Source organism: Barbatula barbatula (assembly GCF_947034865.1).
Source record: "Barbatula barbatula genome assembly, chromosome: 20".
Classification (NCBI taxonomy): domain Eukaryota; kingdom Metazoa; phylum Chordata; class Actinopteri; order Cypriniformes; family Nemacheilidae; genus Barbatula; species Barbatula barbatula.
In genome coordinates, this window is record NC_136783.1 from 9,246,635 (window position 1) to 9,274,520 (window position 27,886).

At 38.8% G+C, this 27,886-nt stretch overlaps 3 protein-coding genes across 4 annotated transcripts; all 3 read right to left on the reverse strand.

The window, feature by feature from the left end:
- Positions 1-366: 366 nt before the first annotated feature.
- arrdc2 (arrestin domain containing 2) lies at positions 367-6,867 on the reverse strand. Of its 2 annotated transcripts, XM_079483203.1 has the most exons (9): positions 6,792-6,867; positions 6,361-6,652; positions 2,934-3,003; positions 2,694-2,841; positions 2,506-2,608; positions 2,166-2,422; positions 1,919-2,081; positions 1,682-1,836; positions 367-1,598 (listed from the first exon to the last, which is right to left on the reverse strand). In XM_079483203.1, exons 2-9 carry the CDS (start codon positions 6,617-6,619, stop codon positions 1,545-1,547), a joined length of 1,209 nt encoding a protein of 402 aa, XP_079339329.1. In that variant the 5' UTR covers positions 6,620-6,652; positions 6,792-6,867; the 3' UTR covers positions 367-1,544. The 2 variants fall into 2 exon arrangements, with proteins under 2 accessions (XP_079339329.1, XP_079339328.1); XM_079483202.1 differs by lacking the exons at positions 6,361-6,652; positions 6,792-6,867 and adding an exon at positions 3,515-4,098.
- Positions 6,868-9,868: 3,001 nt separating this feature from the next.
- Positions 9,869-12,112, reverse strand: LOC306909297 (uncharacterized protein). The gene is made up of 5 exons (XM_079482849.1): positions 11,882-12,112; positions 10,853-11,360; positions 10,654-10,769; positions 10,443-10,543; positions 9,869-10,162 (listed from the first exon to the last, which is right to left on the reverse strand). Exons 2-5 carry the CDS (start codon positions 11,349-11,351, stop codon positions 9,988-9,990), a joined length of 891 nt encoding a protein of 296 aa, XP_079338975.1. The 5' UTR covers positions 11,352-11,360; positions 11,882-12,112; the 3' UTR covers positions 9,869-9,987.
- On the reverse strand, positions 11,983-27,826 carry homer3b (homer scaffold protein 3b). Its single transcript, XM_079482848.1, has 9 exons — positions 27,417-27,826; positions 23,183-23,339; positions 22,966-23,097; positions 22,600-22,707; positions 19,409-19,524; positions 16,153-16,309; positions 14,637-14,747; positions 14,431-14,511; positions 11,983-13,890 (listed from the first exon to the last, which is right to left on the reverse strand). Exons 1-9 carry the CDS (start codon positions 27,419-27,421, stop codon positions 13,705-13,707), a joined length of 1,053 nt encoding a protein of 350 aa, XP_079338974.1. The 5' UTR covers positions 27,422-27,826; the 3' UTR covers positions 11,983-13,704.
- Between the last annotated feature and the right edge of the window lie 60 nt (positions 27,827-27,886).

Genomic DNA, 27,886 nt, shown 5'->3' on the forward strand with positions numbered 1-27,886 from the left:
CTTATAATCAAGATCATTCAATACGATCAAAGCCTTGCTTTGTCCTGTTAAATGATCTGAATACATTGGCTTTCTGCAAAATTATGGGATTGTGTAAGAATGTAATATTTAAAAAAAACGACAAAGGTGGCGAAAGCACATAATGCCTCAGGCTCCACTTGCAAGCATGTTAAACATGTAAAAATAACAACCCAAAGCATCTGCTGTACTATTGTATCATTCTGTTGGACAAACAAAGTGTTTTGACTTAAAATGTCACAAGGGCTATAAACCTCTGAACACACCTTGAGTAATGTACTTCAAATGTAGAAACATTCTACCTTTACATTTATGAAATAAAACAACATTCATCTTTCTTTTTTCCATTTTTATTTACTTAAAAAAGAGGTTAACAAAAATATACTCCGCATCAACATGAAAAAGTATACAAAACGCATTCTTTCAAATACAAATGCCATTAACATTCATTGTGTTACGACCTGAAGTTACACGTTTTCTTCTGGAAATAAAGTTTGTACTTCTGGAATGTCTGTCAGGACAGTTCAGGGAGTCGTAATAGTAGGCAAGCTAAACGTGACATAATCCCTGTACTCATTTATCATTTCCTCAAAAACAACAAAAAAAGGCACATTGGAGTAGACATGGCTCTATAGTTTTCCTCATTGTTTGTAAAGAAAACAGAGTGGCTGACCTGGGCCTGCATAACATTGCGAGTTACCTCGACCACTGGCGAAAATGCCAAAGATATCCACTTCTAAAGTTAGGTTATCTGTGCTAATACATATGCGTTTAGCCTTATGTTACATTCAATGAGACATAAAGACCCTTGAGGTCATTGACTTGACCTCCGTCGAGCAAGATAAAAGCTTTAAACCGACAATAAACTGGACAAGAGATGTTGGATACCAAAAGGGAAAGAGCAGGATTAAGATGTGCAATCTCCCACAGATAAAGCTTTAGTTTTTCCCTTCTGCATAGAATTTCCAACGCACACACACATTCATGCATTTTGTCCTTTGCATCAGAATCTCTTTGGCTTTAAATAGCACCAAATGTGGCATCGTTGTGGGACGGCTTTACGTTTCAAGGCATCAAAAGCCTCTCTAATCGCTAAGGCAGCTGGTTAAAAGAGAGTAACCCCCTCATTCACAGGAAACCCAGCATAACATTACTCTCGCGTTATTTAGTAAGGCACTATGTGCAGCATCTCTGAATGGCTTCTGCAAAGAGCGTTCTCCTAGTTCACACATCATCACCTCCAAATTTGACAAATCAGTTCTAGGCACAAACCGGAATCTGATCGCTCTTTGGGACACCAGCACAGGCTTTATTTGCCATGGCCCTGAATGTCCTCTTTGTTATTATGAAAGCGCACTGCAATCGCCCAGTCCGGACATCTCCTCGCTATGGCCCTCTGCAGGAGCCCCAGATGGTGTATTTGGATGTGAACAGCTCCAACCGATCTCCGGCTCAGAGAATCATCCGGGAGAATCAAATCTCAGCGTTGTTTTCAAACATCACGTGATGTTCAGCTAGCAGAGTGTTCAACAGGTCATGCAGCGAGGACGCATGGCCAAGGGTTGAGGGTTCGGATCCACCTGACGGAAAAAAGGAATGTTGAGAAATCTTGCCGTAACGAAGAAAAAAATTACAGTGAATGTTTACGTAACCATCGGCTTACCTCGCAGTACACCGGAGGGGGGCGCAATCTGAACTCTTCGACATAGGCCATAAGGGGGCGCTCCAGAACTGAACTAAGGTCTTCCTCTTGTCGAACCGCTGTGGAGCTTTGGATGGCTTGTTCGTCCGTGACGACAGAACTGTATTCTGGAGGAGCTGCATGAAGAGACGGCGAGAAATCAAGATGAGGAACAGACAGATATTTGACTGTGTGTGATGCTAAGGACAAGATACTTACGCTCGGGTTGCTCAGGGATGGCCATAGGAAACCATTCAATGTTCATGCTGTACTGGCTGCTGAAGCTGGACGTGCGACTGCCGAACGGATGGAGGGGGATGGTGCCCATTACAAGCGGAAGCTCAAGAGAAAGCTTAGACGTCCCAGGAACGTCCACGCACACCTGATGAAAGATGATGGAATGGTCAGATTGAAAAATAGAGAAATGCTAACCAAAGAAATGTTAACCATGAGTCAGCTGACTCACCCTGAGCATGTATTCAACTTTGATGATGCGACATTGCAGGATGGAGGGGCCGACCGGGGGGATTTTGATGGCTCGACCGTGCCATGTCTCCCTGCGGCGAGCACCGACTATGTCACCGCTAAGCGTGGCCACCACGGCGTGTTTCTGTTTCATGGTTCCCCTGGCTATGAAAGTCTGCGTCTGTGTGATGTACGCTTTAGGCATCACAGATCGTGACGTGCCGTTATCGAACTCGGCGAAGACCGGAATGACTTCACCTAGAACGCACAAATGCCGGTTAGCATTTCTTTAGTACAAACCCAATCGCGTCTCAAATGCGACAGTGTGCTTCCATCCTCACCTGGCGTGTAGCCCTTGCGGTCTATCTTTGCAGTGACGGACACCTGGCCACAATTTCGGTACCAGATGCGGGCCATCTTCTCTTTGGTTCCAGCTTGAGGAGCCTGTGAAAAAAATAAAAAGCGTGAATTGGAAAACCGGATAGACATCAGGAGGGTAACAAAAACATAAGATGTTGTTGCATCTCACCAGTAAACTGGGTGTGTTGATGTCGATGGGCTCGATGACTGTGAACTCTTTCTTGATCTTCTTCACCGTGGCCCACGGACGATGCAGCTTCACCTTCACCCAGTAGCGAATGCTGCCGTGCTTGCCTTCGAATGATGTCACCAGAGTCCTGACAGACAAAACAGCGATTTTATTCCTCGCATCCTTGCAAACCTTTCATTTAAATTCACTGACAACATCTCCACGGGACAAGTAACTTACTCTTCTGGAAGCTGGAAACTGAAAGGGTACTCGTGTCTCCCGGCAGAAAGCACCGTCACCTCTCCATTATCTAAAAGGGATCAAAAGTAACAAACATTGAGCCGATAAAATAATGTTTTACGTTTCGTATTAGTCATGCTCAAACACACAAAGTATCGCTTATTAAGAACCTAAGAAAATCTATAACCATTCAGCATCTCGAGGACGACAAAGTTATTTATAAAATGCACATAGCTAAAGCTGGTGTAAAATGACAGCATTTCTTTAGTCTCAGGCTGCCATTCAAACTCGTACATGGAACAGCGAGTCCTGATAGCAATGCGGATGTTTTTCTCAAACGCCTCTTGAATTAAAACTCAATTGGTTCATACAAAAACCATAAAATCTGGATAAAACATTAACCAAGCCGCCTTATCTGTCCGTTCTTAATGTTAATATTTGACCAGGCTTGAAGTTTTAAAGGTGATGCAGTTCATGAATGATTTTCAACTATGATTTCATTACGATGCACGCATCGGTCTAACTTCACCTGACTAGACTTTGAGACAGCACAGAGCTCGGGTCGCGAACGACTGACTGACCTGCCTGCAGAAGCACTTCTCTCCGGTTCAGATACTCCACTTCATCGCTGTAGTTTTGCGTGTACGCGGTGCTGGACCCTGCGCTCCGAGACTCGGTCCAGTGCACTTTGGCGAAACCTTCCGCGTGCAACTTTATCGACTCTACTTTACTCTCCGTCGAGAGCTCCAGCACAACTTTCCCCGACACGACATCCCCGCTGCTGAACACCGGAGGACTGTCCATCTCCGGTGAGTCGAACACGATGTCGAACTTTTTCAATTTGTCGAAAATCATCTTTGGTCTTGCAAAAGTTTCCTAACTGCAAACGTCAAATGTCGCCTTTAACACGTCAAGTCAAACAAAGAGCGTGAGGTGCACCGACGTGCCGTGAACTTCTTTATCCTCGAGGTTCAAAACAAAACTGAAGCCGAACACAGACGCGCTCGGCCTTTAATTCTTGTGGGCGGGCTCACTGCGTTTATTATGTAAGGCCTATGGCTGAAATCGCTGCCTGCTCATAAACATCTTGTCTGGGTGTGGATAGAGAACTGGGTGATTGATGGTTACAGGTTCTTAGACAAAAACAAGCTGACTGAGCATGCCCGAAAAAGAGGAACCTCCCCGTGAAGTTTAGCAAAACAACAACGGCTTCTTTCTGGAGAGAGTTGTGCGCGTGTACGTGCAACTTTTCCGGCATTTTTGAAAGACGCTCACGTACATATTTCGCATATGTTTATTTATATTCTTTATGTTTATTTATTCTTAACTGGTTAATTTTTCTTATTTCTTCTAAACTATGTTATTTAATTTTTTATTCTTAACTGGTTACTTTTATTTTTCTTATTTCTTAACTGTTTTATCAAATGGATATTTTTAATTTCTTCTATGTAAAGCACCTTGAATTGCCATTGTGTATGAAATGTGCTATACAAATAAACTCGCCTTGCCTTGCCTTATATCGTTTTTTATTATAATAAAAAAACTGGAGAATAAAACGCCATTTCAAACGTATAGTATGCGACGCGTTTAGACAAAACTGCAAAGCTCTTCTTAAAAATACAGCGCTATAAAGTAAAGGAAACAAACAACATTTTTCATTGTGTCATCGGGGAAACTGTCGCCACCTCACGGAGGATTCGCGACATTAGTTTGAGGTTTTATTTACGTTTTTTTCTGTTACCGATGCGGTTTGTTCCCCCTCTAGCGGTGCGACATTCGCATTACAACATGAATATTATCAACCCTATGTTGCCAAGAGACAAGCTGTAGATTTTGATAACGATAAACAACACTGCACCTTTTTAAACTGATAGCGTGGTGTGTTCTGTACCAAACTAAGCAATGCAGCAAAACACGGTCCATCATCAATACAAGTCTTTATATTACGACACTAGCTGGGAACACAACTGTGACGTAATGTCTACAAAATGTGCTGATGTAAAAGAAGCACTTGTATTAAACTCCAAAATAGATATTATTTTTGTATATACTGTTAATTTGTTTTGTCAAGGGTGTCAAAGGATGAATTCTTAAATAAAAATTGACTGAATAAACAACCTGGCTGATATTGGTATAGTATTGAAATGCAGAAAGATGAGGACGGCAGACACAAGCAGGTTTCTGATAAGAAGAACATTGCCTGATCGTATTTCCTTGAATACTTTCCATTATTGTGACGTTGATGATGTTTTCATGCATGACAAAGCATTGACTTCGATGGCCCATCTTTCTATCTTCAGCCTCGTTACTCTATCACTTCAAAGAAATGTTTGACAAAGTCTATTTGCGTTCTGATAACTTCTGACCTTGTTTGCATACTGTGTAAAAGCAGGCTTTTAGATGAAAGGGTATTGGTGTAATTGTAAAGAGCATTTCACACAATTACTTTTCACATTTTACACCTTCATTGAAGCGCAGCAGCATCTTTGCAGGATTTTGTTGAATATTTTTTGCAATAAGAATACAGTTTTTTTCCACAGAATCAGTCATATTTACTTGGCTTAATATGTTGAAAACTGGGAACAAGGGTTTTTATCATGAAAATATCATTAAAATAAGCATCATTTACATATAGAGCACTCAAAGAAGAAACGATGACTGTGCACAAGGTCACATGTGTAATAATTTTATAGTGTTTAATTCCTTAATCTTAAAATAAGAAAATAAACACACGCGCTTCCAAATACAAATCATATGTGTATGTTCTTTCTTACTCGGTTCATTGTAAAGTCAGTTCATTCACTACAACTGAAGTTGTTACCAATTTAACATAGCTAACAACCATAATGTATTTGAAGGAAACAATGTTTCATTTCCTACACTGCCCAACTTCCTGTATCACTACAACTTACCAACAGTACCTACACTGCAGTTTATAGACAACTTGTTGTTACTTTACACAAATAACGGAACGGAGAATACAAAAACATAATTTGTGCTTTGGCAAAATGAAATAAGAAATGCCAGGATTCAATTGTTTATTTGTTATCCTGTAATACAGCAAAATATTTTCTCTACTTCTTTTGAAAGCAGTAAAGGAGTAAACCACTTGGACCTATTTTTTAAGTTCCTATTGACTCAAATTTCAGTGGCCTTTTAAATTGCAATGACAATATTTGAGTTTTATCACCTTTGCTTGTGAAGTTTTGTGTATTCCAGCTAAACAGATGAATGATTAACCAATGCACACACTCTCTCAGCGTTATCACTTCATTGCCATCTGTCAAAGGCCTCTCTTATACACTGCATGCGTTTCTGCACGAACACGCACCTCGTGGTCATGTTGTGCATGAAACCACAGTAAACCCATACAAACTACAGACACTAAACCTCTTGATAAAACTACGAAGATGATAAAACCACTAACCTCTAATAAGATGTTGTCTCTTTCTGAAATAAATGATCCTGGAAGTGTAGTCGTTGTAGACGGTGTTCAATCCAACACTGCGGTTTTCCAGCCAGTGGGCTGTGGCGACCCCTCGTCCCTGAACACCCAAAGCTCGGACTTTGATATCGCGGTTCAGCTCCAGGACAGCCACGCCGGTCACCATCTCTCCACTGCTGTAGACAGCATCATCCGGACGGTCCAGCTCCAGGGAAAAGACTTTAATACTTTGGAAAGTCATTGCTTCAGAAGCAACTGTACGTTATACACACACCTGTTGTGACAAGAGACCGACTTCAATAATCGCGCGTGGCCACGCAGAAGTAATATTCATTTATTTATTTATTAAATCTTAACAAATATTTTGACGGGATGTTCCCGACAGTACAGAAAAGTCGAAAGCATGTACTCACCTTGCACTTCTCAAAGAAAGTAACAGACCGCAACAACAACAACACACCGCAGAGTAAAACTGTCTGCTTTTTGAGTGAACGCCCGCTTTAGATTTTGCGCCAATAGGAAACAAGAGCAATGATAAACCCGCCCCCTTTGTGGATATAGCCCCGCCCATCCCCTAACGTAAACATGCCACGAACAGATGATTTAGGACAAGTGTGTAATGAGTGAACCACCTAAATATAGTCCATTATAGACGGTTTCATCATAACAACATAAACAAACGGTACTGCGCATGCGCGATTTTGTGATACACATTCACAAACAATAGAGTGCCTACAGTATTTCTGACAACAATCAAAACCCAGAAGAATTTAACCGTTAAAGCACTCGTTTTCACCCGCTCCTTAAAGTGCACTGGACTAGTGACTAGTGTAGGGTATCGTGAAGGAGGGAAGCCTATGGGAGATTATCGGACACGGCCATTGTTTATTTAATAAAATGAACATTAAACAAAATTCAACAAATCGTTTATTTTATAAAATAATTACGCAGTAAAATAAGAATACACATGTATATGAACATAAATAAAATATAAATAGTTATATTATTAGAAGCTAGCCAAACACAAACCGGAAGTTAACTGGGGGCCAGGCTCGCGCGTCCGACTATACGTGTATTTCGCTGCTGTCCTTCTAAAAACCTCGTACCTCCGTATTTCTTGATTTAATTTTTTTGCCATGAATCATTATTATTAGTCACCCTTTATGTTTGTCACTCGGGGAAAATGAGAAGTATTAAAAAGTCCTTGTCAACTTTGACAGCACGGTATGGAATCATTGAAAAAGTACAATTTCTTGAAAACAGGACATACAAGGTTTCAAAAGGACAGTGACAATATGCTATTTCATCATAATGCATCGGCTAATACAAAATATGTATATTTACATCATTACTTGTTAATTCTATGATCGTCTTAATCACTAGAAAAATGACACTATAATAACATACTTATTATAAAGTGTACAGAGATCTTGTTCAGGGTTATAACCTGTAGCAGTAGATGATTGTTTGTATTGTGTGCCATCCGACTGTTAGAATGCTATGCTGAGGGCAAACACCACTGACCCACTTCTTTGGTATTTGGCACGTTTGATGGTCTAAATGCCAAATGACCGGCAGTGATTGAATGTTTGTCATTAGTACCATCAAGAGGCATGAATTCCCATTTAACCTTGAGAACTACAAACTGTAAGCAGGACATCTGCTGTTGTCACAACACTCCTGAAACTCACTCACCTGCTGATAAAAACTGTTATCACCGTCGGTTATGGTGGTAATGACGTCTCTATTGTAAGTCATTAAACACCGATGTTTAATACTTCTGACATGGCAAGAACTTGAAATTGCAAAGGCAGTCAGATATTATGCTTTATTTTAGACTTTCAATGTTTCTTTAACAAGTCAAAAACAAATATGACTGATGTGTTGAAAAGGTGGATTGTCCAGGGATGCCATGGAGTAAGGCTTGGGAACAAAAACTTCATTATGAGTTGTTCTGAAGTCACAGGTGTTTAGCTGGGGTCTGATGTGACTCTCTTTAACCTAAGAAAACAAAGACTATTATAAGGTGACTTTTTTAACCTCATGACAAGTGCAAACAAACCACACGAATGTTTAATTCTAACGGATTTATCTAAAAAAATGACCCGATAAAAGAATCGGGCAGGAGCTGATCTGTATTGAAGTGTTAATATATTACCTGCTGAAGCTGGCAAGGGCTGAGTTGCTGTCTCCTACAGTTCTGGGGCACAAAATCTCTTTGCATGGTTGTAAGCATTGGATCTGGCTCTACAAACACAAGCAGTTCAGAGAAATATTAGATGTGGGTAAATAATATTGTTTAATTAAAATTACATCATGCCAACGAAAACAATCTGAAGGGAAAGATCTAGCTCTGCAATACTGCCCATAATTACTTTATACAAAGTGGGCATGTTATATAAAAAGTGAAAATACTGGTCCAGCTGGGACTGAAACATTTGATCCTAGAGGGCAAGATGCTGTATAATTCAGAACAACCTTGTTCAAACAGCATATGGCTGGATGGGTAGGTGTGTGGTCTGGGTCGGACGTTCTCTTTTGGAGAGAACTGCTCATGTGAGGTTGTGCTGTAGAATGTTCCTGACAGACTGGGTCTCCCAAATTCGACATTGCTCAAAGTCCTTAGATTTGCTCCTTTAACATGCACTGGAAACTGCATGTGGCTTATCTGAGAAGGTAAACATGTCTTAATTAGGAAAAAAGAACATGCTTGCACTGGTATTAGTTTTTATTTAAATCTTTATAAATAAGAATATATAAAAATAATTCTACATTTTAACAGTGGATAAAGGTTCAAGTCAAACCTCTGGGAAGAAGGACTGGTTGGTTGTAGTAATTCTGTCCTGGTTAAATGTTTCCCCCTCAAACACAGAGCTCAGATTTTTGAATTTGCGCACCAATTGAACAGGATCTGGTTTCAAGAGAGACAAGAGTTAAAGTGATAATTCTGTCATCATTTACTCTCCCATATGCCATTTTCAACTTGTATGACTTTCTCTCTTCCACAGAACACAAAATAAGTTATTTTAAAGCAAGATGATAAACAAACAGTGCTGGTACCAATTTACTTGTATATGGACACAAAACCAAAGCAAGTGAATAATTTGGATGAACACGGAGAAAAATATTTGGGAGAATGCTTATAGCCAAACAGATTTTGCCCCCCATTGACTCCCATAGTAGGAAAAATTACTTAATCTTTTTTTTGTTCTGTTGAAATCCAAATCACAAGAGTGTGATGACAGAATTGAAAATGTATGTTGAAGTTTGTGCTGTTTTCTAAGTGAGGAGAATTAGCAGCGGTGCCATCTGCTGACTCACGCCTCACTTTACCCTGTACAAAAGACCACACTCAAAAATAAAAGTGCAACAAAAGGCATGTTTGGTTCCCTGAAAAACTATTCAGTCAAAAAAAATTCTGTTTTTACCTTTTTATTAAAAAAAATTCCATTACAAAGAACATTTTTGAGAAATCAAGGTTATGCGGATGGTCTTAATGGAACCACAGCCAAAAATGGTTCTTTCATGGCATTTTTAAGAGAGACTTGAACAAAGACCCAAATATCTATATAAGAAAAATATGTAAAAAAAATTCAACACAATTTAGGTCTATGATAAAACAAACAGTATATGGCATACGATACAATTAAAGTACATACCACATTTACGAATAGGAAATTGCTCAGATGTGGTGGTGTTCCATTCATCATCAGCAAGTTCTCGGAGGTTGAAAGGTTGGGGTTTCTTTATCTTGGGAAGCAGTAGTTCATTCAGTATCGCAGGGCTGTGAAAATACAAAATGCACATTTCAAAATTATTTAGGGCTGTTGTTTTAACTTGCTTTGTGTAAATCGCCTCTGGTATCTTTCTCATTTTATAAGGATAAACTGTTAATGGTGACAGAAACTGTACAGGTTGGTACAACCGGTCTTAGTGCAACCTGACAGTAAACATTTACATTTAGTAAGTTTTATATGGGCCACATTACAATTCATAGTTACAACATACTGACAAGTGGTTATGTATAAGTATGAAATAACATTTATTTGTTGTGACATCAGTACCTGAGGTCACCTGACTGTCTGAAGGAAGACGAGTAAGTTGTTTGGTTCTCAGATATCTTTCCTTGGTCTCCCATCACTAAGGATGAATGCTGAATTCGTTGCTGAATGAACATGCAAATAAAACAAAGATTTGCTTGAGTTTGAACACAAACAAACAAACAAACAAACAAACAAACAGCAGGACTCTGAAACCAGCAGCTGACTCTCTTACCTGTTCAACAGAATGGAGAGGTGGAAGTGGAGGACAGTATCTGTTCTGAAACTGCTCATTATAACTGGAGATCAAAAACGTGTTATTTTTGTCCTCGGTTAGCGTGGACCCAACACCTTATTGATAATAAAAAAATATAATAAAAAAACTAAACGTCAGCAGGATGTGAAGAGAGAGAGAGAGACTATGTGTTACTGACCTGTGTTCTCCATTGGCTTTGCTTTTAGGACTGCGGGAACTTCATGCTTGATATAACATGATCTGTAAGTGGGTTGTGGATATTTGCCTTTCGGTAGATTTGTCCCGACGGATGTGATGGGAAGAACAGGCTTGGTTACAGATGTGGGCAAGTGCTGGAAGTCCTCAGTAGTAGTAGTACGAAATGTTTCACTTTTGCTGTCAGAATGAATTTTCAAATTGGTGCTGTGCATGGTTGCGTGAGTTTGCTTGGGTTGAATGACAGGGGCTGGTTGATGCGGAGGAAAGGACGATGAAGTTTCTGTCTGGTGTTCTCTGATACGTTTCAGGTCTCTGTGATGGAAGTTTGGAGAGACAGGAGCAACGGTCTCCCTTTTTGGCAGGGTGGTCTCCAAATATTTAAAGTGCTTCTGGAAAGTAGTTTCATACATGTCATCCGGTCCGTCACCACCACGTCCTATCCAAAACGGCACATTTGATATTCTGGAGTGGGCCTCCATCAGAGCTCGCTGTATAGAGAATATGAAGTGTTTTACAGATTTTCTCAAATAAATATGAAACCTATTTAAAGGTTTAAAACAGCACATTTTAGTTTAGAAATCAAGCAAGTTTTCATAATTTGTTGTCAAGTAAGTCAACAACATCAGATAAATGAAGCAAATTAGTTTAATCTTTCTTCAATGTATTGCATTAAAATATTAAAACTAATCTACATGATATGTCTTTATGTCTAAGGAAATGCTTGAGGAATTTAGGAACTGGGTTTTTAGAATGAAGAGAAGACGTTTCGCTGTTGTCAACTGCATCAAATTGAAATGGATTGTGTATTTATTTATTAAGTAAATGCCATTTTTAGCAAAGACCTTTTTCATAAAAGCTGTCCTCTTACATAGTTCATAAGCTGAACCTTTGTCTACAAATAGGCAATACCTATTTTAATTTAATGTAGTATAATATACATTTTATATACAACGTGTTTTGTTGTTTATCTTAATAATAATGCACACGTAAATAATGAAACAATACTTACCTCAGTGTTCTGTACAGTTCTGTCCAAACGGAGCGGAGCACCAAGGGCAGGGGGTCAAAGACTTTTCAATTTGTTGTGGAGACATTAATTATTAAGGGTTTCCCAAGACAACCGTTAGTGAACCTTTATTCATGATATTTACAATAAAACACGCCTCTTATTAGGAATTTACTTGTCGTAGTGGTTTACATTTAGATTACACGTCTAACCGTTCATGTCTTTATTTACAGTAACATTCACAGTTGTTTCTCTTTTTATTCACTTCATGAATTTGAATTCATCGCTAGGTGGCAGCGAGTAAACAACCATGCGAGTGCTTCTAAACATTATACACTCAGAAAAAACTGAATAAGTTTCATTAAACATAAAAAAGGGATACATTCAATTTAGGCTATTTACCAACTGTATATTTCACGATTGTTCCGTGGCATCCTTCCCCAATGAAAAATAAAAATTCTTACAAATATAAAAAATATAAAATGGCATATCCTTCAAGCCATAGCAACACAAACGTCCAAGAATGTGCAGAACATATTATTTGTTTATTTATTCATAAGATTGCTATATAGACAGCGTGTAACTTGATATTTTTGTATGACTTGATAGGCCACACTGGGTAATGTGTGAGAAATAAATCACAAGTGTTTACAATAAGGCAAACACTTTTATTGTGAATTCATATAAAATCACCAACAACAGGCACACAATAGAAAAATAGCGTATGTGCAAATGTTCTTGAGAGTATGTGGAAACAATGTCCAAGTGGAGTAAACACAACAGTTACAGTACACGTTTAAACTAAAGAAAGGAAAATACTTTCTTAGAAAAAGGAGAACTACATAGTATAAATAATGGTATAAAGAAACATGCAAGATGAAACACGGCTGTGGTCTATAAAAGGTCTACAGTTACGCACCTAAAGGCTGTTGCGGTTAGTGCGTTTAAACTGAATGAACTGTAGTGGAAATTAAATCTGACTATTATTTTGACCAGCTTGCAGGAACCCATCAGGATTTATACAACAGATATTTGCATATTCAAACACAAGCTGCAGCACACCAGTAAAACAATGAATAAATGAGAAAATGATAAAGAGATGTTAATGTTATTCTTGTTATCATTTGTTGCCACGAGATATGTAGTGTTAGAACTATGTGCTTCTATTTCCCTGTTGCTGTAGTTGTCAAGTACAGATCCCTACATAAAGCAAGCTTTATGAGGCACGTAAGAGAAAGTGCTAATGGCCCGAGTAATTCAATAAGCCATTAAATTAAATAATAGCCTAAAACATGTCCAAACAGAATCTCCCACCAGACATGCTGGTGGCTTTGAATACCGAGATATATTTAATGTTTAATAATAGCTATATGCATCAAAGAACAATACTGCTAAATATATTGAACAGTATAGCTTATATCTACATGTTCTGTTCAAAAACGATTTAAATCACAGATTTATCACAAGTCGATGTCATCTAAACGATATATGTATCTGTAGTACCAGTCAGGTCTGAAACCTGCCTATAAAAAGCTCTTTTCCACAGTTTGCTATTATTTTAGGCAAACATATGCTCTGTTCTGAAGTTGAGAAACATCTGATAAATGTGAATTGTGGAAGGAAATCAGCAATGGTGCCCTAAGCGTAAGTTACTGTCATGCAACTTATTCGTTTTTGAGACCAAACTAGTACCATAACGAACCGCTGAATTGTGCGACTTGGGCAGCTGGACAGATACCCGTGGAGTTTGTACTTTATAATAGTGTCTTTGTGAAGGTTTTGCCGCAGCTGTTTTTGTCCAAAGGCAGCTGTTGATATTGCTTTAATCATTTCTCCAGGAGCTCTGATAAATTCTGTCGCAGGTTACTCAAATCATAGATCTTGACATCTAAAGTCTCAATGACTTTCTGCACTTCACTCTCCACTTGGTTCCGGGCATCCAGAGAGAAAGCTAAAGCGCTTTCTGCTGACTGTACACGATTCTCCAACTCTGCGTTCTTCTCCTCCATGTCCTATTTTAAAAAAAAATATGAATTAAAGGAGCTGTTCACCCCAAAATTAAAATGTTGTCATCGTTTACTCACTGTCTTGTCATTTCAAACGTGTGTGAGTTTCTTTCTTCTGCATTACAGAAAAGAAGATGTTTTGAAGAATGTTGGTTACCAAACAACAGCGCTACTCATTCACTTCTATTGTATGGAACAGCTTTGCTGTGGCTTAGTGGTAAGAGTGTGGCGCTGGGTTCGATCCCAGGGGATTGCACATAGTTAGAAAGAAATGTATAGTACAATGCAATGTAAGTCGCTTTGGTTAAAAGTGTCTGCCAAATGCATGAATTTAAATGTACGGACACAAAACCAATGCAAGTCAATGGGTGCCACTGTCGTTCTGTTACCATCATTCTTCAAAACATCTTCTTTTGTGTTCTGCAGGAGAAAGAAAGTCGTACAGGTTTGAAATGACGAGAGAGCGAGTAAATGATTACAGAATTTTCATTTATGGGTAAACTATGATCCATATTTCTCTGTAATTTTAAAACTTAAAAACTCTACCTGGACCCTTTTGCTGGCCTCCTCTCTTTCCTTCTCCAGATCAGTTACGTCTGGTTTCTTGCCTTGCAGAATCTTTATTTCCTGTATGATTACAATTTTGACAGCAAACAAGAAATAAACAATATTTCATCATCCACATTGATCTCAAAAGTTGAAAGATGTTAACAGTTTTTATCAGCGTTATCCGTTATGTTTGGTCAGTGTACCTCATCTTTTGCTTTTATAAGGGCCTCCATCTCCACCACTGACTGCATGAGCTCCTCGCTCCCCCTCTCGCCTGAGGCTGAAACTGCACTCTGAGCTTCCAGCTCTGCAACCTGAAACATGAAACCATCAGCCATCTTACAATTTAAGAAATAAATCTTTATATACGTAAGACATCTATGACATTCTTGTTTTAATTTAAAAGTTTTCTATGCATTTTCAGGTTTAAAGGTCCGGTATGCAATGTTTTGGAGGATCTATTGACAGAAACTACATATAATCTGCCTAACTATGTGTTCAGAGGTGTATAAAGATCTTACATAATGAAGCGTTATGTTTTTATTATCTTATAATGAGCTATTTTTATCTACATACACCGTGGGTCTCATTACATGGAATTCACCACGTTGTTTCTACAGTAGCCCTAAATGGACAAACTGCTCTACAGAAAGGGTTTCATGAATACGTTATCTCCTTCTGTAAAGATGGAAAAACGTGACGTCATCTTAGTCCCGTGTCAGCCACCGTAGTGCTTGGAAATGGAGGCGTGGAGTGAGCCATTGGTTGCAATTCACAACCTCACCACTAAATTTCATACACTGGACCTTTAAATAAAACTTAAATCTTCCAAGTCTTCGATTATTTTCTGATAAAACTGTAGATCCATATCTCAGACATTTATCACGATTCCTCTTTCTGTGACTGAGCGTTTTATTTTCAAAGGTCTCTATAATTTACAAGCAATTTCACACCCTTGCAAACTCCATAAAGAAAGTAAACCAGGCCATCACTGCACTGTGGAGCTTCTACCACCGTCACAACTCAAAACCACTTTTCTGTTTATGTTAGAGAAACTTTAGCGGTCTCATTTTCCCAACGGTCATTTGTCTTTCCCGTTCTGGGCAGTGAACGCGTATTGTCTTTTCCTATAAATATCCTTGGACGCACTCCCGTGAGACCTGAACTACATATGTCACCTAGCTGATGTTTGGTTCAGCAGACTTTCAAAGCATTTGTTGAGAATCATTTACTGTATGTAAAAGCGTCCCGAAGGGTACGTTTTCAGTTCGTGTGAGACCGCTGCTAAGACAAATTGTTAATACATCAGAACATAGAAGATATTTAGTCCCGATCAATTGTTCCAAGATGGCGCCCAGTATGGCTGCTGCGTCATGAACCAACATTTGTTGTTTTATGTTTGTTTTCTCAACTAAATGTGTATTGTAATTCTTTGTCACTTGTCTGTCATACTGCCTTGTTGGTCGGAACTGCACCCAAGTTTTTCACCTACAGTTGCACTTGTGTATTTGGTTGAGTGACAATAAAGGGATTTTGTTTTGAATTGATTTAGATGGGAAAGTTATCCTCAAAGAACACAAATAAAAGAGTAAGCGGTGAAGAAAACACTTCTAAAACACCATCTGAAATGATATTTACCCAGCCATCTTAATAAAGACATCTAATGGGCGTTAAAAAAACAATCAAGAGTGTGATGTGATATGACTGACGGCTTCTCACCTGCTCTCTGAGCCGATCTGTTTCTTCCTGATACTCAGCTAGCTGTTTTTTCCATTGTTCAATGCTGCTGCTCGCTTCATGAAGAGCCGCTAACAGCTTTGCGTTGCTTTCCCGAAGAGAAAACAGCTCGGCTTCTGAGTTTATTTCACATATCGACCTGTGAACAAACAAACATCTGTGTTTCAGTTATATTCATTGTGAAGCTCCTTCTGGAACACAAGACAAATTTCATCAAAGTTTTTGGTGCAACTGTCTGGCTTATAATCAAAGTTGATCTTTTGTTTGATTATTTATTTATTTTACATTTATGCATTTGGCAGACGCTTTTATCCAATGCGACTTGCATTGCATTATACTACACATTTGTTTCTAAGTATTTGCAATCCCCTGGGATCGTACCCAGGACCTTGGCATCGCTAAGGCATGCTCTAACCACTGAGCTACAGGAACATTTGCCATCTAATTTTTAGCATAAATTTGAAATGTCACGATTTTATAACAATTCCAGAGATAGATCTCACTTGAGATTTCAATGTGCCCTTTCAAATGTAGGGGTAAAAAGTGCATCATTTGTATGTTAAAATAGTTTTCTCAATCCCATTTTAATAGCAAGGACTACAAGCAAGAAAATCGTAGGCTGACTTCCCACATAGAGTGTAGGCTCTTTGGTGCTTTTAAGATTGTTTTGTTTATTTGGTATGTCAATGTCTGCCTTAATAACTAATCTAGGCGTAAATTCTGTTATTTATTTACTCATCTGTCAGTCCTCTTTCTTCTGTTAAACACAAAATAAGATATTTTGTGGTTTTGTATCCATATAGTGTGTATATGGTTTGTGTTGCCATTTTGTCCAGGACTGCCTGGAAATTTTATAGAGAGAGAGAGAGAGAGAGAGAGGGGAGCGAGAGAGAGAGGGGAGAGACATCAGAGAAACATTCTTCCCCCAGTCCACAAACTTCCACAAAGACTTCAACCAGTTTCAACAACAGGACAAGATCTCATACATACTGGGAGAAAAGCCCATCGGCTCAAACCTGGCGGCGAGATACGTCAAGTCCTGTCACGACAGAAGAGCAACAACACACACAACACAGACACAACACTGACACAACACAACACTGACACAACACACACAAACTGACACTTATGACAGGATCCTGTCACTTTCACTAAGAACTTTTGTCAACACTTCGCACTTTTATGTCTGTATTGATATTTACATATTGTCTCTTATATAGGATACTCTTATTTTATTTTAAACAGAATGTTTATATTTAATCTTCCTGCTTTGGCAATGTAAAACACTTTTTTATCATGCCAATAAAGCTTTTTTGAATCTTGAATCTTGAGAGAGAGAGAGAGAGAGAGAGAGAGAGAGTGAGAGAGAGAGAGAGAGAGAGAGAGAGAGAGGTCAGTGGGGGCAAGTGTTGTTTGGTTACCAACGTCTTTTAAAATTTCTTCTTTTGTGTTCCGCAGGAAAAAGAAACTCATACAGGTTTGGTATGACGTAAAGATGAGTAAATGATGAATGACCTGTCCTTGTTTGAGTGATCTATCCCTTTAGGGCAGCTGAAAGAGCAAGGGCTTTTATTTTAAGCTCATCAGATTCTAAAAACAATGAGTGTACTCATGTGACTTCATGAATCCGTAAAAACATATGACATGAAGCTCTATGCTATTTAGCCCAGAAAACTACTAAGCAGGAAGAGTATGTCAGGCGTACTGATTAGATCAACATGCGTGAGGAAGTGAGGTCAGACACCACATGTACCTAGTACCACACTGCAAAATGTCTGACTAATTTAAAGATATTTCAAACAATGAATATTTTATGTGTCCAAACATGCGTACGTGCTTTGTGTCCAAAATATAAGTAAATGTAGAAATAACATGAATTAAAGGTCCAGTTCGTGAAATTAAGTGGCATCTGGTGGTGAATTGCAACCTACGGCTCACTCCTCCCTCCGTTTCGAAGCACTACGGTGGCTGACACAGGACTCTGTGTGTTCACATCAAGCACAATTGCGCGAATAAAACATGCTATTCGCAAGTAGTTGGACACTTGAACATTTGGATTTTACTCGCTTAATTCGCTCGTGAAATTCGCGTCATGGAAGGGTCTTCTGCAAGGCGGCTCCCGTCTAATTGCAAAATTGCGGACATGGATTTTATTTAGAGGGTAGCTGCGCATTATGTGCTATGGAAGGCTGAAGATAGACATATAGACTCGTTCAGCACTGTGTCTGGGTCCTTCGGAGGAGCAGTCCTTCATTGTTGTTTCAGATTTCTGCCTCCGCTCGCTATGTCAATCACGTCACTACTAGAGCAGGCTCCTGATTGGTTAACGCAGATTTTTCAACTCACGCGAATAACGCTCAATTCACGCCGCGTCTATCGCGTCTTTGCATTGACTTAACATGTAAATCACTCGCGCTTAACGCTTCATTCGCGCTTGGTGTGAACACACAGTAAGACATTGTCACGTTTTCGCTTCTTTGCTGAAGGAGATAAAAGTATTTATGAAAAGCGCATTGTTTGTCCGTTTAGTGTTATATTGAGCTCTAAATGATTTTACATATCTGCTGTGCAGAAACTAATCATCAGAAATGTCCACATGTATTTCGCTGTGTGCCCTAGTAGGGCTTGAACCCGCAATTGCTGTTTAATTTGATTACATTAATGTTTAAGTTGAGATTTACAAGAATTTACAAGGTACGATTATACACTACTACTATATAAAGGAAATACTGTTATAAAAAGCACATTACTTGTTTAAAGTGTTTGCAAACCAAATGTTATTGTCCTTTGGTCATATAGCGGTACTTTTAAAATTAAAGTGCACAAAACGTTACTTTTGAATTTGTTTTAGAATTTTACACTTAAAAATGTGAATAATCGCAATAAATCTTAGAATAATCATGCGATGAATGTTGATCGTTGCCCAGCACTACTTTGAACACACAGTTATGTATATTATATTGCATTTCGGTCAATAGATCCTCCAAAGAATTACACACTATTTTCTAAAGAGGGAAAGATTATAATGTATTGAAAAGTAGCCTTCATTTCTAGATTCATTTGATATTAGATAATTTTGTAAAAATGTTCGCCATTAAAACAACTGAAAAAAACTCTCCAATGCCAAGTAAATGGACACCGAAGTGTTCCGTAATGTATTGAAAACACCATATTTTATGAATAAACATTTAAAACTCAAGATGTGAAAAGGATGAGTCGGACAGATGTGAATCTTTACCCTTCAGACAGCATCTTCCTCATCTGCTCTTTCTCAGTGGTCTGCTCCATATCAGCACTCTTACTGCGAAACAGCTTGTCCTCAGTGGAGCCGTTGACATCGAGCAGTGGAGGAGCCTGTGTTACACACATACATGGATCAGTCAACCCCATGACTATCATTATGGGCAATCATTTGCTTACAAAAGATGTACACAAGATGTGATCATATCAGTGCTGGCCAATGGAAGCATTGTTTATGTTTCCAACATCAGTGGGATTCAGCAAATACTGGAAGCCAATAATAATCCATGCCATTAGAAGTTTTTCATTCGTTTATTCTTTGGAGAAGGAGATAATGTATTAACAAAATGCATTGTGTAGAGCAGTTTGTCCATTTAGGGCTGCTGTAGAAACAACATGGTGAATTCCATGTCAGGTGACCTGCGGAGTATGTAGATAGAAACAGCTCATTCTGACATAATAAAAACATAAAGCTTTATTATGTAAGGTCTTTATACACCTCTGAACAAATAGTTAATTATATTATATTGCATTTCTGTCGAAAGATCCTCCATTCACACAGCACCTTTAAATACAAATAATGCATTTAATGATTTGATGCTTCACAGTATTAGGAGACGGAAACAGCTGGCTCACACTAAAACAGCAAGAAAACATTTCTATGAACACGGCATTCCAAGTCAATTTCATTGATATAGAAAACCTTGAGCAGTACAGTCTGGAGTACATCCAGGACAAGGCACATATGGCCATGTTCTGTGATTTGAAAACTGGAAGGACATCAGTTTATTTCAAACCGCTGTTCATCGACACAACCAGAACATACTCCTGAGAGAACACACTGTTTTGCTTTCTCTGTAGAACAGCCTTGGTCTTTCAAACATTTACTGTGGTGTTTCTGTATAGCACTCAGAAAAGCTTGTATAATTTATCAATCTCAAACTTGGCATTCCCCAAAGGAAGATGTTCTACTACCAATCCGATGGCTCATTTGCCTTTTCTATCGCTCTTCACCGCAAAAGCAAAGAGGATGAGATGAAGCTCTCTGTGCATTTAATATTAGGAAGATTCAAGAGGAGGCAACCTCTCTGCGCGGTTGATGGCTTGGGAAAGCTTCTTCAATAATGTATCTTGCAGATTTCTGAGGGATCACGGATTCATGCATGATCTTTCTTTATCGTGAACTGGGGCTCATTCACAGAGCACTGAAGCTGATACTGGACACAGTTTTGGTTTTATCCAGCTGTATTTACTCAGTGCAACTTATAACATCCAAGAGAACGACATAACACCAACATCTTATAAAAAATAAAAATAAAACTTGTCCTGAGAGGAATTACTGGTAGAGCAAACTTTTGTGAATACAGTATATGTTATGAATGTTGTGAAAATGTGCTGTTATAGAAGCATAACCCCAAAAAATAGGGATGCACCGATATGTAAATTATGGCCAATAACTGATAAATCTTTAAAACTGGATGCTGATAACCGATATATTGCCTGATATACAGTAGTGGAGAAACGGATTGCAGATGATCCTTATGGGTTGTGCTCTACGGTTCCAAACGCATGTGACCTGTGGATTAACTGTACATTTATTCATCAGAGTAAAAGAGTTTTATCGCGCTCTCTCTCCAGTTGCATGCATAGGCTGCTGTATAACATAGCCTAGAAGATAAATAATAATGTTTACTTGATCCGTTTATATCTTCAGGGTACTTTGAAACTTAATAACTGAATAAAAATCTTTATAAGCGCCGCTATTTTTGAACATTTTATTGATTGCAAAGACAAGTTATTATTATAATAATATATAACAATAACACGATGATGAGCATTTACATTAACTGATCCGAAAAAGGATCTGATCCGTGACCCAAAATCCATTAAATGATCCGAATCGTTAATTTTGTGATCTGTTGCACCACTAATATACAGGATCTTAATATTTTTTATTTGCTTTAATATATATTTACATTTATGCATTTGGCAGACGCTTTTATCCAAAGCGACTTTGCATTGTCTATACATTTATATATGTTATTTATGTACGTGTTTAGTATATATATATATATATATATATATATATATATATATATATATATATATAGGCCTGATTTTTACCTATATATTTTATACATTTATTTAATATTCATATCAATTATTGTTCTTGTATATTAATTGTATGAAATAAAATTAAAACTACTCAACCGTAATTGATTCTTCGTGGAGGTCTACTGGAAGTTAAAAGGAATAGTTCACCCGAAAATGAAAATTCTGTCATCATTTGCTCACCTTCAGGTTCCAAACCTGTATCAATTTCTTTGTTCTGCTAAACACAAAGGAAGATATTTGAACAGATCTTATATCCCCTATTGAATCCCATATGATATATTTTCCCTACCATGGCAGTAAATGCGGGATGAGATCTGTTTGGTTATTGACATTCTTCCAAATATCTTCCTTTGTGTTCAGCAGAACAAAGAAACGTATACAGATTTGGAACCTTAGGGTGAGTAAATGATGACAGACTTCGAATTTTGAAGGTGAACTATATCTTAAAGAATGAATTATGATAGTTATCATAGAGTGTCACTTTCAGTAAGTGAAAATGATCAGCTTCCTGTAAAGCCAAACCAACACGGCTTATAAATGTGCTCAGAGACCCCACAGTGTTATATAACTCAACACCCGCTACAACCAGTGTCACCACCTGGCATGTGAAGACATGCTTTGAGAACGCACACAAACACGCTTCATAAGCATTCAAAAAACAATAAACACAGTAAAACCGCCTACAGGTTTGCAAAGCAAAAAAATCATGACATAACGCCTCTTCTGCATTAACAATTCATAATCTTAAACCCAATATAATAGTTTCTGTGTCTGTAATCAAAAAATGCTGAGCAGTTTTCATATTAAAGTTGAATGTACCAAGCATAAGGACAGCTGCATTAGATTTCATATCCCCAAAGGCCAGATGATCCTACGCTCTATTGTAAGTTCAGCTAATATTGATGGAATGGAATCTGTTGGCACATTAACTATATTGAGCAAATGACATTGAGATATTACGACATGAGTCATTAAATGTCTAAGTCATAATCATTACGTCAAGCTACCACGTTGTTTTCAGTCAGGCGGCCAACAGGTGGTGTTCTGCTTGAATCCTATTGGAGGTGTGTTTACCTGAGGAGTCGTGATGTTAAAAGCAGGACTCAACAACTCAAACTTCTCCTGAGATTTATCCCGAACGATCCGAGCTGCTTCCTTTAGGTCCTTAAACTGTTCTGCAAACTGAACAGACAATCGCACAAAATACAATTGACAAAAATGAGTTATTTTATAGCAAGTATGTTTAAACAATAAAATAAGACTATACTCCTTATTTAGGCATGGCTGGAATGCTGTATTTTTTTTATCTGAATCTGTTGTATAATACAATATCCTAGACATCAGTAACATCGTCTAAATCACAAACTACAGTCTAAATTATTGTCAGTGATATTGAATAAAGTAATATTTAATGAAGAACATTCCTTAATACCCATTTACCTGTTGAAGGTGCTGCTCCGAGGTGAATCCCAGGCCGTAAACTGTGTTCGCCCTGCTGTCTGCCCACTGGCCAAACTTCTGCGATGTTTTCGTGAAGGTCATATTCGGTGTAATTGTGCTGTTTATAATCGCCTAAACAACAAAATAAACATCTTTTGATAGATAAAAATGGAACATATAGATTTCGATTCGATCGCCTAAAGACAAGGACTCTAACCTTAGTGCCTCCCACGCTGATGATGCGATACACGTTCCTGCCGGCATCGTAGAAGAACGAGACGGTGACTGCGTGTTTGCTGGCCGGAATCCAGTTACGTTTAGTGGCCGGATCGATCTGGAAAACGTGCGCCTTGGCGCTGAATAGCGGCTGTTCCCTTTGAGACAAAAAAATTCAACACACACTGCATTATTCAGTTCGTCATCTGGGTGCCATCAGTTTCATTATTCTTTGGCTGATATAGGTCAATATCACAGTGGGTGTGTGATCGAGCATCTAATGCAATGTCAAGTGTGGGCCGTCACAGTCAGATCTGATTATGAAGGTGCCCAGCTCTCTGGAAAGGCCAGGGAGAGGTTCTGTCCGACATCACGTCCTAATACTATATCAACACGAGATGATAAGAATAAGTGTGGCGAGCAGGGTGAGTCCCGTGAGTGATAAAGAGTGTCAGCTGTGCGTGCACCGGTCTTGCATCTCTCACGGAGGAGCTCAGGAAGCATAAGAGAGGAGCGACAGAAGTGTATGACGAGAGAGGACCGGTCCCGGACATGTGTTAAGTTTGTGTTGATGTTTTATGGCCGTCAGTCTACTGTGAGGTGGCTGCCGGTCTATTACTTCAGTGTTTGTTGTTTGTTTATATAATTAAAGTTTTGTTAAATGTTCGTTAAAATTTCCAGGTTGTTCCACACTGTTAGCAAAAGGTTACAAGTATGGTGTGTCAGTGGATAAAGCTCAGAGTTGGTAACCAGGTTGCTTGTCTAACCAGATGTGACTTGATATAGCAGTGATAAAAGTTCACCATGAAATCAAACTGACAGTTCTTTATTTTATATTTATATTGTAATGTTTATTATAAAAGATTTATCGATGCGCTCTGGAGTGGTGTTCCTTCTCTGATAATGTCCATATGACGGTTTACGCGGCACTGGCTGAAAAGGACAGATGCTATAGGCTCTGTATTCCGTTTCACTTGGAAATACATTACAATACTTAAAGTCGCAGTGAAATATGAATGAAAATTCTTATTTTTTCATGAAATATTGCAGCGTTTATAGTAAATAGCTTATCAATGTGAGTCATTTTCTTTTTTAAATTCATGTACCCTCGTAATCTTCAGTTCTAACCCTGAAATGAAGATCCATCTCAGTTGACGTAAATTAGACGGCTTGGGCGGAGCATCCGTTCACTCCTCCCATTCAACTATCAGTTTGCTGCTAGTTTCATTTCAAAATGTAATAGCTGTTTTTATACATCCAATCAATTCGCAGTAAAAAACGCAAGACACGCCCACTGATGTTCTCCTTTGAAATTCCTTTTCACTCAGAAATGCGTCAGAATACGAAAGTATAAACGATCGCAACTTCCGGTTCACGGGGACATAAAGTACAGAGTACTGCGTAAAATATACAAAAATGTGATAACTAAAAACTCAGATTTTACAATTTATATATAAGTGCTTAGGTATAATTATAATTTTGGTGTCATTCTGTGAACTACTAACAATATATCTCCCAAATACCCCAAATGAGCAGAGTAATGCTCGCTTTGCTGCGGGAGCGCGAGAGAGAATGCAATCATAACCAATAAGAAAGAAAATAATTGTATTTAAAGAATTTATTTATAGACTCCAACGATCACCGTTTACATCATTGAATGTCACGTCCGAGTACTCACGTATTTGTGCCCATCCCTAACCTCAAATATTGCCAAGAGAACAGGTTCATATTCACTTTTAAGAAAAACAATAGAAATATTTGTACATTAATTTAGGAAAAGTTCAAATATAAATTCTATGTGATAACCTCGATTTTTTCACAGTTTTGTCATACTGTCAGTTTTTGACGTTGCTGTTGGGTGACTCACTCCTGATTGATTTTGCAGAAATTCAACAGACACTCGACTGGAATGACCACAATACATCTAAAAATGCAAATTAAATAATGGTTTCTATTTCTCAGCTCACTAGACCAAAATATTGCTTCCGTAACATAAAATCCATAACATAATTATCAAATATCTTCTAATTAAATGTCATTACGTCAACACGTTCATATTTAGCATGGACAGAATAATTGACAACTCGAGTCACTGGAAACGTGTTGCATTGTGCCTTGCTTAAAAAAAAAATGGCTAAAAAAATGGAGTGAGTAGGCAGACTAGAATAGACCGTCAGAAGCCTCAGGGCCTAGGAGATATGCATCATATCTAAGGGTCGAAACGTTCTCTATGCAGTGCAGGCATGTGAATGAAAACACTTCTAGCTTTGCAGTATTGTGTCAATTAATTTCACAATGCAGGTAAGCAATGCATTCTCAGCATTGATGGAAGAACTCCAACACACTTCCAAGTTTCACACACTTCTTTAATGCATGCTGCTTAAAGAAATCTCAGATGAAACAGTAAGGAATGAAAAATGATCTGTGTTGGCGTGTGAAAAGCAAAGACAGTGAATTTCCAGGAATATGAAATGGATATCAAAGAGCACTACTCAGCCGCCTCTGCTTAACTCTCATTGGCCGACAGAAGATTATGTCACAGGCCGTGTTGCAGCTATAGTTACTTGTGTTTTTTCCTCGTCTTTGCACCACACCATCTTCACTGAACTCTGATATGCGAACCATAACACCTCCTCATCCCTCCGCCGTGCCAGCAGGGAACCCACTGCCAAAAAGTAAGTAACGGGCTGATGCTAACAGCAGGCGATCAAGTGAGTACATCTCATAATCGCTCATTAAATGTTATTCTTCGGTCCAAGATCAGATTTAGACTAGTCTTGGCTCTGACACATCACCATCCACACAAACCTGAAGGTCACACCTGTTCCACCACACCATTAAGGCTCTACAGCAAAATCTGGGCAACATTCCGTCCTGCGGTAAACCTTGAGAGGACGAAGTGACATTTTGGCAAGGCTTAATCACTCTGGCATAAAGGAAGGTTATCTCGGACAGAACGCCTCAGAAAAGGCGATGCAGGTGTAAAAAGTGTTTATCGAGCACTTCTGTTGAACAGCAGAGACGCATTCAGAACTTCTGGTCGACTCACCGTGTCTATTGTAAATCTAAGCTCCATGGTCTCTGGTATTCACTAGACCTCTGATTGTTCCCAAAAGCACAGTTGAACTTCTTTATATACCATTAAAATGGCCAGATCTGGCAAATGCTGAAAATTTGGACAGCATAATGTAAAAAACTGCTAAGAGACACATACTTCTTGTCACATGGCGCCTTAGCACCTGCTGGGTAATAGCACACAGTTTTAAAAAGTCACATCTGGCAGATGTGATCCTCAGACCCAATTACCGGGAAATGTGTGTTAGCAACATGATGTATTTACGGAGTGCCATTTGAGCTCCTCGGAGCATGCGAGGCCAATCTCAGTTCACCTTCTCTCGCCTCTGCAAAGAATGCGTGTGGATAAAGCCGATCTGACACACGTCTCAAGCGTTTACTGAATGATGTTATGATGATTTGATGCAATAAAAAGTGCATTTTAATAAATGATTGTTAATGCAAAGTGAGGTCAAATAAGATTGCGAGTAGGGTTATTGTTAAACCTTATACCGAGTACACTAAACTTCCCGTAGTACATGCTGTTAAATATCTGGTTCCAGATGATTCTTCTCACGCAAAAGATTACCAACAAGATGAATGAAGGTTTGTGTTCTGTGGATAAAGTGTCCTGGGGTTTCGTTTGCTTTTAGCACATGCAGATTCTTAGAGAGGAAAACATTCATAACATTGCAATGTATATGTTTCATGTCACAAAAGAGCAGCGTTTAACAAAAGTGAAAAAACAAAGATATTTTGCAGACAGCTGAAAGGAAATGAAAAACATCTGCCCGTAAAACGGCGTTTAGCCTGTTTGAAATCTCGTGAGATCTAGTCATCGCTGGCGCGTGCAGCCTTTTTTCGGACATTACTTTGGACGTTTGGGTTGACTTCGAAGCAAACGATCCCTAGAAATGCTGTCTGGCTCGGTAGCTCGCTTGATTTTGAAACACCGCCAGAATGCGAGTTTATTTTCCGATTTTCTTAACTTGTCCTAAACGCGAATCCATACGAAACTTGCACAGAAATGACTACAACATACTGATGAATGGTAGTTTATAATGTAAAGTGTCGAACAGAGATTAATAGCGCCGTTAAACAGCAAATCATCGTCGCTTTTTTGGACGTTTGCGGTGAAAGCCGCTTTGAAAGTGAACTCACTCACTCACTCACTCACTCACCCCATTTTGCAGTGAAGTAAATCGATAAGCACTCTATAGTTTGTATTTCCGGCACAGGTTCGGTTTTAGTCCGATGTGTCCTGACGTTTTCTGAATGGCGATGGTCGGTCGGCAGCGCAGCTGTCAAAACAGTTGTTTGGCTTTGTTTGCTCCGTTATGGGGTGTTTTTGTGGAAATGTAGCTCTCCTTTGTCTAATGGCTCTCCGCTTGTCGCCCTCATGGTCCTGTTAGTTTTTTGGAACGGCATCGGTGTTTCCAAACTGCTCAAAAGCCCGAAATATTCATGCGCTTCTGGGGTCACATTTTCTCCTCGTGGTGGTTTTTCTCAAGTAATCTGCAGTGTGTTCACTCGCGTTGACCTGACGTTACTCCCTCATGCGTTTGTAATCTGCTGCCTCCTACTGGGCACTGACCGCAGCAGCGAATACTGAGATCGTAAGTAGCCTCCCGTAATAAACACGAAATACTTG